The sequence below is a fragment of the Gobio gobio genome (assembly GCF_949357685.1).
Source record: "Gobio gobio genome assembly, chromosome: 9".
NCBI lineage: Eukaryota > Metazoa > Chordata > Actinopteri > Cypriniformes > Gobionidae > Gobio > Gobio gobio.
Window position 1 is genome coordinate 2,029,828 of NC_137115.1, and position 15,205 is coordinate 2,045,032.

The 15,205-nt window shown below is 42.0% G+C and overlaps 1 protein-coding gene across 1 annotated transcript; it reads right to left on the reverse strand.

Annotated features, from left to right (window-relative positions):
* Nucleotides 1–3,832: 3,832 nt before the first annotated feature.
* On the reverse strand, nucleotides 3,833–14,864 carry ubl7b (ubiquitin-like 7b (bone marrow stromal cell-derived)). Its single transcript, XM_079825787.1, has 11 exons — nucleotides 14,771–14,864; nucleotides 13,929–14,106; nucleotides 12,528–12,647; nucleotides 12,369–12,451; nucleotides 10,960–11,044; nucleotides 10,829–10,886; nucleotides 9,464–9,591; nucleotides 9,317–9,366; nucleotides 7,996–8,157; nucleotides 6,787–6,879; nucleotides 3,833–5,250 (listed from the first exon to the last, which is right to left on the reverse strand). The coding sequence occupies exons 2-11, from the start codon at nucleotides 14,101–14,103 to the stop codon at nucleotides 5,116–5,118; spliced, it is 1,089 nt and encodes a 362-aa protein (XP_079681913.1). The 5' UTR covers nucleotides 14,104–14,106; nucleotides 14,771–14,864; the 3' UTR covers nucleotides 3,833–5,115.
* Between the last annotated feature and the right edge of the window lie 341 nt (nucleotides 14,865–15,205).

Sequence of the window (15,205 nt, forward strand, 5' to 3'; positions counted from 1 at the left end):
ACCCTGTGGCTGGTTCTCCACTGGTCCTTCATGACCCTGTGGCCGGTTCTCCACTGGTCCTTCATGACCCTGTGGCCGGTTCTCCACTGGTCCTTCATGACCCTGTGGCCGGTTCTCCACTGGTCCTTCATGACCCTGTGGCCGGTTCTCCACTGGTCCTTCATGACCCTGTGGCCGGTTCTCCACTGGTCCTTCATGACCCTGTGGCCGGTTCTCCACTGGTCCTTCATGACCCTGTGGCTGGTTCTCCACTGGTCCTTCATGACCCTGTGGCCGGTTCTCCACTGGTCCTTCTTGACCCTGTGGCCGGTTCTCCACTGGTCCTTCATGACCCTGTGGCCGGTTCTCCACTGGTCCTCAATGACCCTGTGGCTGGTTCTCCACTGGTCCTCAATGACCCTGTGGCCGGTTCTCCACTGGTCCTTCTTGACCCTGTGGCCGGTTCTCCACTGGTCCTTCATGACCCTGTGGCCGGTTCTCCACTGGTCCTTCATGACCCTGTGGCTGGTTCTCCACTGGTCCTCAATGACCCTGTGGCCGGTTCTCCACTGGTCCTTCTTGACCCTGTGGCCGGTTCTCCACTGGTCCTCCATGACCCTGTGGCCGGTTCTCCACTGGTCCTTCTTGACCCTGTGGCCGGTTCTCCACTGGTCCTCCATGACCCTGTAGCCGGTTCTCCACTGGTCCTTCATGACCCTGTGGCCGGTTCTCCACTGGTCCTTCATGACCCTGTGGCCGGTTCTCCACTGGTCCTCAATGACCCTGTGGCCGGTTCTCCACTGGTCCTTCATGACCCTGTGGCCGGTTTTCCACTGGTCCTCAATGACCCTGTGGCCGGTTCTCCACTGGTCCTTCATGACCCTGTGGCCGGTTCTCCACTGGTCCTTCATGACCCTGTGGCCGGTTCTCCACTGGTCCTCAATGACCCTGTGGCCGGTTCTCCACTGGTCCTTCATGACCCTGTGGCCGGTTCTCCACTGGTCCTTAATGACCCTGTGGCCGGTTCTCCACTGGTCCTTCATGACCCTGTGGCCGGTTCTCCACTGGTCCTCAATGACCCTGTGGCCGGTTCTCCACTGGTCCTTCATGACCCTGTGGCCGGTTCTCCACTGGTCCTCAATGACCCTGTGGCCGGTTCTCCACTGGTCCTTCATGACCCTGTGGCCGGTTCTCCACTGGTCCTTCATGACCCTGTGGCCGGTTCTCCACTGGTCCTTCATGACCCTGTGGCCGGTTCTCCACTGGTCCTCAATGACCCTGTGGCCGGTTCTCCACTGGTCCTTCATGACCCTGTGGCCGGTTCTCCACTGGTCCTTAATGACCCTGTGGCCGGTTCTCCACTGGTCCTTCATGACCCTGTGGCCGGTTCTCCACTGGTCCTCAATGACCCTGTGGCCGGTTCTCCACTGGTCCTTCATGACCCTGTGGCCGGTTCTCCACTGGTCCTTCATGACCCTGTGGCCGGTTCTCCACTGGTCCTTCATGACCCTGTGGCCGGTTCTCCACTGGTCCTCAATGACCCTGTGGCCGGTTCTCCACTGGTCCTTCATGACCCTGTGGCTGGTTCTCCACTGGTCCTTCATGACCCTGTGGCCGGTTCTCCACTGGTCCTTCATGACCCTGTGGCTGGTTCTCCACTGGTCCTTCATGACCCTGTGGCCGGTTCTCCACTGGTCCTTCATGACCCTGTGGCCGGTTCTCCACTGGTCCTTCATGACCCTGTGGCTGGTTCTCCACTGGTCCTTCATGACCCTGTGGCCGGTTCTCCACTGGTCCTTCATGACCCTGTGGCCGGTTCTCCACTGGTCCTCCATGACCCTGTGGCCGGTTCTCCACTGGTCCTTCATGACCCTGTGGCCGGTTCTCCACTGGTGCTTCATGACCCTGTGGCCGGTTCTCCACTGGTCCTTCATGACCCTGTGGCCGGTTCTCCACTGGTCCTTCATGACCCTGTGGCCGGTTCTCCACTGGTCCTTCATGACCCTGTGGCCGGTTCTCCACTGGTCCTTCATGACCCTGTGGCCGGTTCTCCACTGGTCCTTCATGACCCTGTGGCCGGTTCTCCACTGGTCCTCCATGACCCTGTGGCCGGTTCTATACTATAATAACACAAATATTAATAATAATTTTTTTGTTGATTTAAACACGTTCCCGAGTCAGATGTGGGGAAATTAAATCATGTTAATTCTCATTATCCAAAATCAAGATTGATATGAATTTGGCATTTTTATGTAAGCACTTTGAGATGTTTTTCTCTTACAGTTTTTCTCAGTCGCTTTGGTCCATTTCTCAGATCAGAATGTAAATTCTCAAAGCGACCTGTTCAATCTTCACATCATTCTGTCACTTGTGCACATCAAAAAAGCAGATTCTCATTTCTTTGAACAAGTTGCAAATGCTTGTGTACATCCATGCAAATGATTATGAACAATTCTCTGCTGTTTCCTACATTATCAGCTGCTTATGTCATGATCAGAATGTATTATAATGGGTCTCTGTTGAATAGTCTCACCCCCACAACATTTAGCATTAGTTCATAGCAGAAGTCTTTACATGCAAAATGGTTGAACAGTCATAATATGTCAAGCAAATTTCTATACATTTCTGTTAGACGTTCATATTTCTACTTTAGTTTTTCTGGGGGTTTTTCTCTTTGTGCTATGCAGTGCTGTCTTTTCCTTTCTGTATCGCAATGGCATCTGTCAACACATTACAGCACAAACAGTAAACAGGGTTCCCAGGGTTTTTCCTGCATTGAACAGTTTTTGGCGGCCGCCAAGACAAATTTTTGTCCCGCCAAAGCCTTATTTGATGAGTTATTGTGATTTATGAGTGTAGAATAGATGACTGTTGCACTTGTGATATGGCCGTGTTAACTGAGTGACAGAGAGAACAATCAGAACAAACGCTCTCTCTCTTTCTCTCTCTCTGTCTGTCTTCTCATATTGGCTCATATTTCATATACCTAATCAAAATCAAAAGGTCGGAAGACCGAATCCATGTTGCACGTGCCGAATTCGGACAATTTTTTCCATGAATTGCCGCTGGGTGTCTTGAATTGAAATGAATTGAACTGCGCTCAAAAAACATCGACTCTTCTCTGCCCAGCTGACATAAACCATACTTTCAATAAACGGGAAAACATTATATTCTGTTAAGAAGTGTTTTCTCTATTGACAAATCTTTTGCGATGTTCTAACAGACGCGATTCGCACACAACGCGTCTGCTAATGTCCGATTCGCGAACCAATGACTCATTTGAACCGAATCATTTTAGCGACTGGTTAGAACAACTGATCCGTCCAACACTGAACTCACGAATAAGTTTATTAATTTACTCAGAACTCATCTGAAATGAGAACACAAGTGTGTTTACCCAATTCAGCAAGAGTGAATAGTAAGAATTAGTTTAATCATCCACAGTCATTCAGCTTATTTGTGTTCACAATGTGTAGTGAAATATAATTTAGTGTAGACTGGAGTGAGGTGAGACCAGAACAAAGTTGTTAGCTAGCTGATAATTTTACTGAACTGTATATGGTAGAAAATTAGGCTATTTGTTAATTGTTTATGCTACTTGTTAATATTAATATGATTATACCAAAACAATTATTAGTAAATAGTGTAAAAATGAGGATCAAAAGAAACAAACATCAAGGTAGAGATCATACACAATATCAGATGTCAAAATAAGATGAGCAAAAATTACAAAAGTTTCTTTGCATTAATTTTAAATGTATTGTCAGTATTGCGCTCACAGATCACGTAGGTAGAGGACTTTACTGTGTGTGTGGATGACCATGTCTGTCAGACACCACAGAAGACCATTTTTGACCCGGGAAAAACCCTGGTTCCTACACAATTTTCATTTCAAAATTCCATACTTTTCCAGACTTCCCTACAGATTTTTCCGACCACATTTAACTACATTTGATAAATTGGGAAAAATCCATGAGGCAGGACTTGAACTCGAGTCTCCCGAAGCACAACATGGCGACACACTTACCCACAATTCTATCGCCGCAGACAAGTCTGTTACACTCTGAGTCAAAACCTCTATGTAGGCTATCATGTTAAAGTTGTACATTTGACAATTGTAGCTACTGTTGCTTGTACAAGTCAATTTAACACCAACCCAGTCAAGTTCAAACCACAGCATTTTATTAAAACTGCAATGCTAAATCAGTGCAATGTTATTCATATTTGTAATTTTGTACATTTAAATAACTGTAAACCCCTACAGAAACAGAATTCATGTACAATTAACCAGAAAATTAGAAAATAGAGCTAAAGTCAATTGACAATGCTTAATTGGCTGTTAGGTCCAGCAAACTTGTAAAGACTAACAGCAGTGTAACTGAATTCATGCCACCTGAGCTGCATTAACTATTATATATTTATTATATACATTTAGAAATTCTTGATTTTATACTTAGAAAACGAAATAGGGACAATAGCCTGAAAACATAAATGTTTTTCCAGATCTGGAAGTTACTCAAATCAAATTCCATACTTTCCCAAACCCCGTAGGAATCCTGAGTAAAAGCATAAATGTGAATCTTGTCCAGTCTCTTGCATTCAAACTCACACATACACTGAGGTGTAACCTACAATTTACAATAATTGTCATCAAAACTTCAGCCATATTTACATCAGAACATCCTCCAGAGTTCAGTTATATTGACAACATGACTGAGCAATGACTGTGTTATTCATACTCAATAACACAAGCTCTGCTCATTCTGATGACTGACATGTTCATCGACACAGAGATTTACTTCTGAGAGATGAACTGAGGATTTTGAGCAAGAGACTGGCTTCTGCAGGTAATGGGGTTTTGCTCTTTGTACGATTGTTTTGAGAAATGCACTTACTGTTTTGCAAATGTCGAGGATGATTCGAGAAATTAACCAAAGCGACTGAGAAAAACTGTGTTTAACTCTGGATTCCCTTAAATTGTCTTACATCGCCACCTAGTGCTCATACACTGACCTTACCTTACAAACACAACTCAACTCACATCTATAGTTTTTTGTTTTGTTTATTAAGGTGAAAAGTAATAAAAAAGCGGTTTGTGTAAGGCGATGTTTGATTGACAGCCTGATCCGTCTCACATTAGAGTCCTCCAGCGAAGATGATCTCCAGCGCCGCCTGCAGATCTCCGTTTGTGGCCGTGAGCGCTCGCAGGGCAAGAGCCTCGTCCTGGATGCCCATGTCCCTCAGCTGCTGCATCTGGGTCTGCCAGCGGCCCTGCCACACACACACACACACACATGAACACACAGCAGGACCACAGAAACACTCCGCCCTTCTCTCGTGTCATCTCACAGGGTCAGAGCTTTCTGGAGCATTTATCAAACACCAAAACTCTTCCATCATATATATTAGGGGTGGGAATCTTAAAGCTCCACTGTGTGATATTTTCCTCCATCTAGTGGTGTAAAGCTATATGACCATCCAGAGAATTTTCGTTTCTGTTCCTCTCAATTCCGATTTCGTTTTAACTCCTACGGCGGCTGATTTAGTCCAAGATTAATATGGCTTCCAGCTCGACCTCGTCCACATTGGACACGGTGCCATCGAGTGTTAAAACGCCAAAGGCGAAGCTTGAATTTACGGGAATGTCCCTCTTTGGCTAATGTACTTTCAAGATGGAGGGGCAACATGGCGACCCGCATTCGAACCCTCACCCGTATGTGTTTACAATGGCATATTATAAACTTACCAGAATACTTTATTACTTGAAAGAAGTAAATATACATTAATGAGCACATATATTTTTGAAAGAACTAAGTGTTTTTAGCTAAGAATAAACTAAAAAAGTTACACAGTGTAGCTTTAAGGCCCTTAACGATTCAATCCGATTCCGATTCTGGGAGAAACGATTCCCAAAACGATTCTTAACAAACATTTTTGGTAACTGATTATCCTGCTGTGCAAATACATGAACTTTACATTTTAACCCAAATTGGAGCTAATATGTGTTTTGTTTATAGTTAGAATATCTGTTTGACAGTATCGCCATATTAAAAATGATCATGAAGATTTCTTTCAATACTTTTATTTTATTAACAAAGTTATATTCAAGATTAATAAGCTCTAATGAAACATAGTAAGCCATACAAGTGCAAAAAATGCTTTTCTTACTTAGTATTTTTGTCTTGTTTTCAGTCCAAATATCTAAAAAATCTTACATTAAGAAGCATTTACTAGACAAGCAAAAGTTTTTGTCTTGTTTACGGGGAAATAACTCAAAATTAAGTGAGTTTTTGCTTAAAATAAGCAAAATAATCTGCCAATGGGGTAAGCAAAATAATCTTGTTTTCTGTTTGAATTAAGATTATTTTTCTATATTATACAATACACTAGGAATGTGTCCAAGGTTTTTTTTAAGTAAAGTTTTAAGTTTAAGTAAGGTTTTTCAATTATTTTAAGTAAATTTTTATTTTAAGAGTATTGCAATAGCAAAATAGTCTTTTTTTTTTAACCTCTTGCTGTTCCTGTCGCCTAAGAATAGAATAACAAAAAATGTATGTGACAAGCCATCAGAACCGAACCAAAAACCGTGGTTAAAAAACGAGGTGTGTATTGAACCGTGGACTAACTGTAGTGTTGCATCCCTAATACGAACGTTCGCCTATCAACTGGTTTTTCTGTTTGGCCGGTGACCAAGTGGTGAAGTGGCCGTTTGAATTGAACACAGAATCGATTCTGAATCGTTGGATCGCGATGCATCGACCTTTTCTCCCACCCCTAATACTGTAAGATTGTACTAGTGTAAGTCACCTGTAGCGAGCTCACGCCAGAGGCCTGTAGGGCCTGCTGCAGAGCCTGAGTGAGGAGCCCAGAGCTGACCGGAGGCCCACCAGAGGACATCTCCTACAGCAGAAGCAGAGAGGTCAGAGGTCAGATACTCTGAAGTGTGTGTGTGTGTGTGACCGTGTGTTAGGGCTGTAACGATTTGACCAAAAATAAAAACCTTGATTAATTGAACATTTTACCTCGATTACGATTAATGAACGATTATTTTTCTTTTTTGCCCTCATAAGGTTTTTGAGTAAGTTCACTGATAAGGTTTGTACTGTAAATATTTTCTACTATTAAAGGTGGAATTTTTTTTCTAATGAAAAATTGCATTTCTTTGTGATTTTAAAATACTTGAAGGAAACGGTTGACTTTCAGCAGTTATTGTCTATGGGGCAGATTTCTGTTTGTTGTACATCAGATACAGATGCATTAGCATATAGGCCTACATTACATTTATCTGAATGCATTAATGAGAGAGTGATTGTGTGTGAATTACTCAAACCGTCTCTATTCATTATGAAGCTGTGGTTTGTACTTCAAAGGTATTAAAATCTATTCCTATAACGGTTGAGTTTCTGAGCTACTTTAGTGACTTTAGTCACAGGACAGCGTTGACACTGCTCTCTGCGCGCGATCTTCACGTGATGTGCGCGCTTCTGTCTGAGTGTTCGTTTGTAACAATATATCAGGCATTAGTTCAACATAATACACATCTGATGGTCGAAAACTGGCAGGGCTTAAACCACATACAAATGACAAGCTTTGTGAGGACGCAGGTGAATCTGCCTTCCGGGCGCGCGTTTTCAGAGACGCGACACAGATCTCTGTCTCACAGAAAACAGCTGAGCCCTGAACGGATACATTGTCCGTATTGTTGTTTTTGAATAGTACACAATCGCTTTAAATGTTAAAACTGGCAAGCCTTTAAACGCATTTACTTGACAAACTTTATGAGCACGAAAGCGATCTGTATTCGGGGCTTGCGCGCGCCGTATGTTCGTGGCATTGCTTAAAATGTATTATACTGCTCCTGCATCTCTGCCTGAAAACTGCACTTGATATGATTGACGCGGCGGAGTCACGTGAACATTTCCGACATGGGAAAAATACGTCGGTTAGAGGTTCTGAATGTCGGTTTCGGTTATTTTCCGATTAATCGTACAGCCCTAGAGCGTGTGTGTTTCTGACCGCAGTGCTCAGGGTGGGCGGGGCCTCTGGGGTGCTGGCCAATGCCAGGGCGGATGCCAGCTCGCTCTGGGTGATGGGGCGTGGCCCTGTGGCTCCGCTGTGCCCCAGGGTGGATGGGCGAGACGCTGCAAACGGCCTCTGGTGTCTCGCTCGGCTTCCATGCTTTACAGAACATTACATGCAGAGAGTTATTACTGTAATAACACAATACATTCTCCTTACTATAACACTAATAATAATAGAAATCCTCCTTACTATAATGTAACTACTAATAAAAAAATACTATAGTATTATTATTAAAAAAAAACCGTTACTATATTAATATAACAAAATCCACTAACTTAAATATTACTGTAATGATACTATAGATTCTTCTTACTTAATTGCTAATAATAAAAATATTGATACTATAATATTACTGTAGTAATAAAATTTATCCTTACTAAAATATTACTACTACTACTACAAATAATAATAATATGAAAAAATCCCCCTTTCTAAAATAATCCTGTGATGACACTACAAATTCTCTAATGATATAATGACTAAATTCTCCTTACTATACTATAATAATAATAATAATATTATAAATTCTCCTTACTATGATATTAATAAAATTGTAATAAATAAAAATAATAAAATTGTCCTTTCTATATAATATTACTATAATATTACAAACAATTCATTACTACTAATAAAAATATACTTACTCTAATATTACTGTAATATAAATTCCCCTAACTAAAATATTACAATAATAATAATAATAAAACAAATAAAATTCTCCTTAAAATATTACTATAATAATAATAAATATTATTATTATCATTACTATAATATTACTTGTAATGTTTAAATTAACAATATAATCATGACTATAATAATAATAATACAAATTCTCCTTACTATAATATTCCTATATTATTTTAAATTATTCATACTGCATTACTAACAATAAATTACTACTTATAAAAATATACTTACTCTAATATTACTATACTATTACTAATAATAATACATTCTCCTTACTATAATATTTAAAAATAAAAACAACGACTCATGTAAAAATTATGACTATAATAATAATAATAATAATATAATATAAATGCTCCTTACTAAAATATTACTATAAATTATAATAATGGTAATAATAATAATATGAATTCTCCTTACTGTAATATTACTATAATATTTAAAATGATCCTTACTATAATATTACTAACAATAAAATTCATGACTATAATAATAAATAATAATAACTAATTATCCTTCCTAAAATATTACTATAATAATAATAATAATAGTGGAGGGGGAAACGTACAGGCTGGAAATCCTCATCATCATCAGACATGCCCTCGAACAGAAAGCCTCCTGCCAAACACACACACACACACACACACACACCATGTGAGACACGAGCAGATGAATCTCATCAGATGCTGTGATTTATTCATAATCTGATGTTCACCTGGCATTTCGCTGTATGAACTGGCGGACACGTTTCTGGAGGAGCTGGGCTGGCTGGACATGCTGCTGGTCACCGAGTGAAGGACCAGGAGGATCGCACTGACCAAAGCTGGGTGAGATCGGATCAACCTGAGAGCAAACACAGGGGTGAGGTGAGTGTGTGTGTGTGTGTGTGTGTGTGTGTGTGAGTGTGTGTGTGTGTGTGTGTGTGTGTGTGTGTGATGCTGCTGGTCACCGAGTGAAGGACCAGGAGGATCGCACTGACCAAAGCTGGGTGAGATCGGATCAACCTGAGAGCAAACACAGGGGTGAGGTGTGTGTGTGTGTGTGTGTGAGAGTGTGTGTGTGTGTGTGTGTGTGTGTGTGTGTGTGTGTGTGTGTGTGTGTGTGTGTGTGTGTGTGTGTGTGTGTGTGTGTGTGTGTGTGTGATGCTGCTGGTCACCGAGTGAAGGACCAGGAGGATCGCACTGACCAAAGCTGGGTGAGATCGGATCAACCTGAGAGCAAACACAGGGGTGAGGTGAGTGTGTGTGTGTGTGTGAGAGTGTGTGTGTGTGTGTGTGTGTGTGTGTGTGAGTGTGAGTGTGTGTGTGTGTGTGTGTGTGTGTGTGTGTGTGTGTGTGTGTGTGTGTGTGTGTGTGATGCTGCTGGTCACCGAGTGAAGGACCAGGAGGATCGCACTGACCAAAGCTGGGTGAGATCGGATCAACCTGAGAGCAAACACAGGGGTGAGGTGTGTGTGTGTGTGTGTGTGTGTGTGTGTGTGTGTGTGTGTGTGTGTGTGATGCTGGTCACCGAGTGAAGGACCAGGAGGATCGCACTGACCAAAGCTGGGTGAGATCGGATCAACCTGAGAGCAAACACAGGGGTGAGTGTGTGTGTGTGTGTGTGTGTGTGTGTGTGTGTGTGTGTGTGTGTGTGTGTGTGTGTGTGTGTGATGCTGCTGGTCACCGAGTGAAGGACCAGGAGGATCGCACTGACCAAAGCTGGGTGAGATCGGATCAACCTGAGAGCAAACACAGGGGTGAGGTGTGTGTGTGTGTGTGTGTGTGTGTGTGTGTGTGTGTGTGTGTGTGTGTGTGTGTGTGTGTGTGTGTGTGTGTGATGCTGCTGGTCACCGAGTGAAGGACCAGGAGGATCGCACTGACCAAAGCTGGGTGAGATCGGATCAACCTGAGAGCAAACACAGGGGTGAGGTGTGTGTGTGTGTGTGTGTGAGTGTGTGTGTGTGTGTGTGTGAGTGTGTGTGTGTGTGTGTGTGTGTGTGTGTGTGTGTGTGTGTGTGTGTGTGTGTGTGTGTGTGTGTGTGTGTGTGTGTGTGTGTGTGTGTGTGTGTGTGAGTGTGTGTGTGTGTGAGGAGACTCACGTGTCCAGCAGGGCTGGGTCTGTGAACTGGACGAACAGATCTTTATCCTGGAGCACACCTGCCAAAAGAACCAGCTGATGAGAGTCTGATTCTCCTCACATGAGACGCAATGAGTTTCAAAGCCAACCAACCTAAAGCCACAGGGTCAGAACTGAGTCCAGGGGAGGCGGCGATAATCTGGTCCAGAGACTCTTTATTAGCCAGCATCTTATACACCTGCAAACACAGGGGAGCGTGGTTATAATGCTTTGCTTCACTGGAACACTTTAAACACACACTTATATGAACAAACACAATGTAGACATGATTAGAAAAGGCTGAATGACCGCCTTAGGAAATGACTAGACAACATGAAAAATGCTATTTTTGTTTACTTTATTCAATTTTGTTTGTGTATTGCTTTATTGTATTTAAATGTTTGGTTCTTTTTGTTATAAGAAAGTTATTAAACTGGTTATAGTATGTCAATACTTTTTTTGCAACGAATTTCAATATCGTGATAATACCGTATACCGTGATAAAAGCTTCAGCAATTAATCGCAACATGAAAATCTGATACCGGCACATGCTTAATTTACAGGGTTTCTGCAGGTTTCATCAAGTCAAATTAAGACTTTTTAAGACATTTTTAAGACCATTATGAATGAAATTTAAGACCTATAAAGGAAATGCAGTCACAAAATTACTTGCAAAGTAAATTTATTTATTCAAATTGAACAATTCGATAAACTTTTATCGATAAACTTGCACTTCCCCATAGCTCGATCCCACCAGGATATTTTTGGGGTGATTTTTTAGATCAAAATGACTGAATTTGTGGTGGTAATTTCCAGAAATTTGCAAGGTTTTTTTCATAATTAGGGTACCGCATTTACTGTATTATGTTAGATTCACAATAGTCACACATGACAATAGAATAAACAAAATGCATAAATCTTGTTTATTTTGGTATCTTGCCATTATTTTGCAGTGAAATTACGAATTATGCAGGATCTCAAAAAATGCATGGTTGATTTTTCGTTGTATTTAGTAATCGCGAAAATGCGAAAACTGGAGGACTATTATCCGAAGAATAAAATCAGTTTTATGTGTCTGTGGTCCAATCCGAAAGAGACTCCCGCCAATAACACGAAAGCTGATCGGCTGCAATATAAGATGCATGCTGGTCTCATTTGTAGTCGTAATACAGCAAATTATATTTGGACTAGCGAAAGAAAGAACTACAACACCCAGAATTAAAAAACAAAAAGCGCTGCGGGAGCATTTCAATGAGCATTAGAGGTAGCGTTACATGACGGAGGAAAATTAAGACCTGTCTAAAATGATACTTCTGAGAATTTAAGACTTTTTAAGGCTTAAAATTTTTATTTAAGACCCCGCGGAAACCCTGAATTATGATTATCGGCCGATCGATCGGAGCATCCCTAGTGAATAGACACTAAATAATAACAATGGGTCCCAAACAGGTGTGACTTCATTCAGATTTTCCCCTTTTTTCATGAAGTGTGCCTTTAAGTTTGATTCTGTGTGGAGTGAGTACCGCTTCTCTATAGGACCCGTTGGAGAGCAGGCCGGCCTGAAGCATCCGGAACTCTCTGGCGGCCGCTGATCTGTTCACCGGCTCTGTGTGAGGACGACAAACCTTCACTGATCAACATGGCCTTCACAGAGGAATCTCTCATTCCAGCTCCAGACCTACCAGGCTTGAGCTCCGGCTCCGGCCACGTCTTCTTAATGATGTGCAGGGTTGATCCACACTTGATGCCATAGGAGTCTAGCGTGAGCTCGTCCTTCAGCACACAGCCACAGTGCACAAAGTCTGCAAGAGAAAGCACAGCAGACAGGTTTACTATATACACACTCACCTAAAGGATTATTAGGAACACACACTAATACTGTGTTTGAGCCCTTTCGCCTTCAGAACTGCATTAATTCTACGTGGCATTGACTCAACAAGCTGCTGAAAGCATTCTTTAGAAATGTTGGCCCATATTGATAGGAGAGCATCTTGCAGTTGATGGAGATTTGTGGGATGCACATCCAGGGCACGAAGCTCCAGTTCCACCACATCCCAAAGATGCTCTATTGGGTTGAGATCTGGTGACTGTGGCGGCCATTTTAGTTCAGTGAACTCATTGTCATGTTCAAGAAACCAGTTTGAAATGATTGGAGCTTTGTGACGGTGCATTATCCTGCTGGAAGTAGCCATCAGAGGATGGGGACATGGTGCTCATAAAGGGATGGACATGGTCAGAAACAATGCTCAGGTAGGCCGTGGCATTTAAACCATGCCCAATTGGCACTAAGGGGCCTAAAGTGTGCCAAGAAAACATCCCCCACACCATTACACCACCACTACCAGCCTGCACAGTGGGAACAAGGCATGATGGATTCATGTTCTCATTCTGTTTACGCCAAATTCTGACTCTACCATCTGAATGTCTCAACAGAAATCCAGACTCATCAGACCAGGCAACATTTTTCCAGTCTTCAACTGTCCAATTTTGGTGAGCTCGTGCAAATTGTCGCCTCTTTTTCCTCTTTGTAGTGGAGATGAGTGGTACCCGGTGGGGTCTTCTGCTGTTGTAGCCCATCCGCCTCAAGGTTGTGTGTGTTTGGCTTCACAAATGCTTTGCTGCAGACCTCGGTTGTAACGAGTGGTTATTTCAGTCAAAGTTGCTCTTCTATCAGCTTGAATCAGTCGGCCCATTCTCCTCTGACCTCGAGCATCAACAAGGCATTTTCTCCCACAGGACTGCCGCACACTGGATGCTTTTCCCTTTTCACACCATTCTTTGTAAAACCTAGAAATGGTTGTGCGTGAAAATCCCAGTAACTGAGCAGATTGTGAAATACTCAGACCGGCCCGTCTGGCACCAACAACCATGCCACGCTCAAAATTGCTTAAATCTCCTTTCTTTCCCATTCCGACATTCAGTGTGGAGTTCAGGAGATTGACCAGGACCACACCCCTAAATGCATTGATTAGATAATTGCATTAATGAGAAATTGAACAGGTGTTCCTAATAATCCTTTAGGTGAGAGTACGTCAACATTTAACGTAGTCAATAATATCACTGAGGACCGAACCAACACTGACCGATGAGCTCAGGGTCCGGCAGCGTGTCTGAGAACTGAGCTGAGATCAGCTGCTTGAGGCTGGACACCTGATATCCTCCCGGATGGACGTCTCCAGGCTCGATGTCCGGAAACTGGAACATGGCCTTGGGTTTGTCACTGAGCTTCAGCGAGAGATGCCACGCTGGTCCCTCCATATCCTTCAACAGAGACACAAACACATCACATTGCCCATTTTTCCTGCTTCTAACACATCAAATCTGAGGACAAAATGTTCACTTGCTGCCTAATATATCCCACCCACTAACAGGAGATCATCAGTGTTACTCACCGGTCATAATGTTATGCCTGATCGGTGTATATACGAGTTATTTTAGTAATAATATCTCCACTTCAGCTGCTCTACACACACACACCAAACATTAGTGGTATTAATATCTATATATTCTGGAGATATTCTGTATCATTCACCTGATTTATACAGCATTTTATTCCTAAAAATATGGAGTTATATGAAGAGAAATCTAAAATATAACAAACAGGACTTTATCCAAGCTTCAGATTTCTATTCTAGAAATGTATGCAGAACTAGTTCATATTTAATTAGATAATAATAACAACCTACATATGTAAACATAATTTAACATAACTTAAACATAAACATAACTTAAACATAACATATGTAAACAAAACAAGTGGCTAATCACCAGGGTAAGTATGCTAACTGTCAAGAATGTAGTGATATATTGCTGTATAAAGCTCAGATATGATGATGACAGCAGATAAATATCGATAATTTATTGATCTCAGACACGACACCATCTCGGTGATATTTAATACGCCACGACAGGACTAATATCTCACCGGTTTAATCGCGAAAGCTTCAGTCAGTCAGTCAGTGAGGCAGCGCTTTGTCAACAACAGCTGCTGGCCGGATGTGATGTCACAGTTTCCCCACAAAATAAAAGTCCTACAAACTCGTCTTATAAATATAGGAGCATATATTATATTGTCTTGAATTATGTGTATACATATAAACGCGCTATCGTAATTTGTAACGTATATGTAATCCAATAATTCGGTTAAATGGGCTAGATAAGCATACTTTTTATTATTTTTTATTGAAAAAAGATTATAAAAATACTTTCGTTTAATTGTAATAAACTCAATATTATAATAAAATTTGTAAATAATTTAAAAAGTACATATAAAGCTGTTTATTTATGTATCTCAATCTTCGTATGGTGTTTGATTCTCTGTAATGACGTGTGGAGGCGAGCGCGCCCCCGTGTGGAACTG

Coding starts and splice junctions, on each gene's coding strand:
- ubl7b (XM_079825787.1), bottom strand. CDS start 14,103: ATGGAGGGACCAGCGTGGCATCTCTCGCTGAAGCTCAGTGACAAACCC. Junction 6,880..7,995: donor CGCCCACCCTGAGCACTGCG/GTCAGAAACACA, acceptor CTTCTGCTGTAG/GAGATGTCCTCTGGTGGGCC. Junction 5,251..6,786: donor CTGGCGTGAGCTCGCTACAG/GTGACTTACACT, acceptor TGTGTGTGGCAG/GGCCGCTGGCAGACCCAGAT.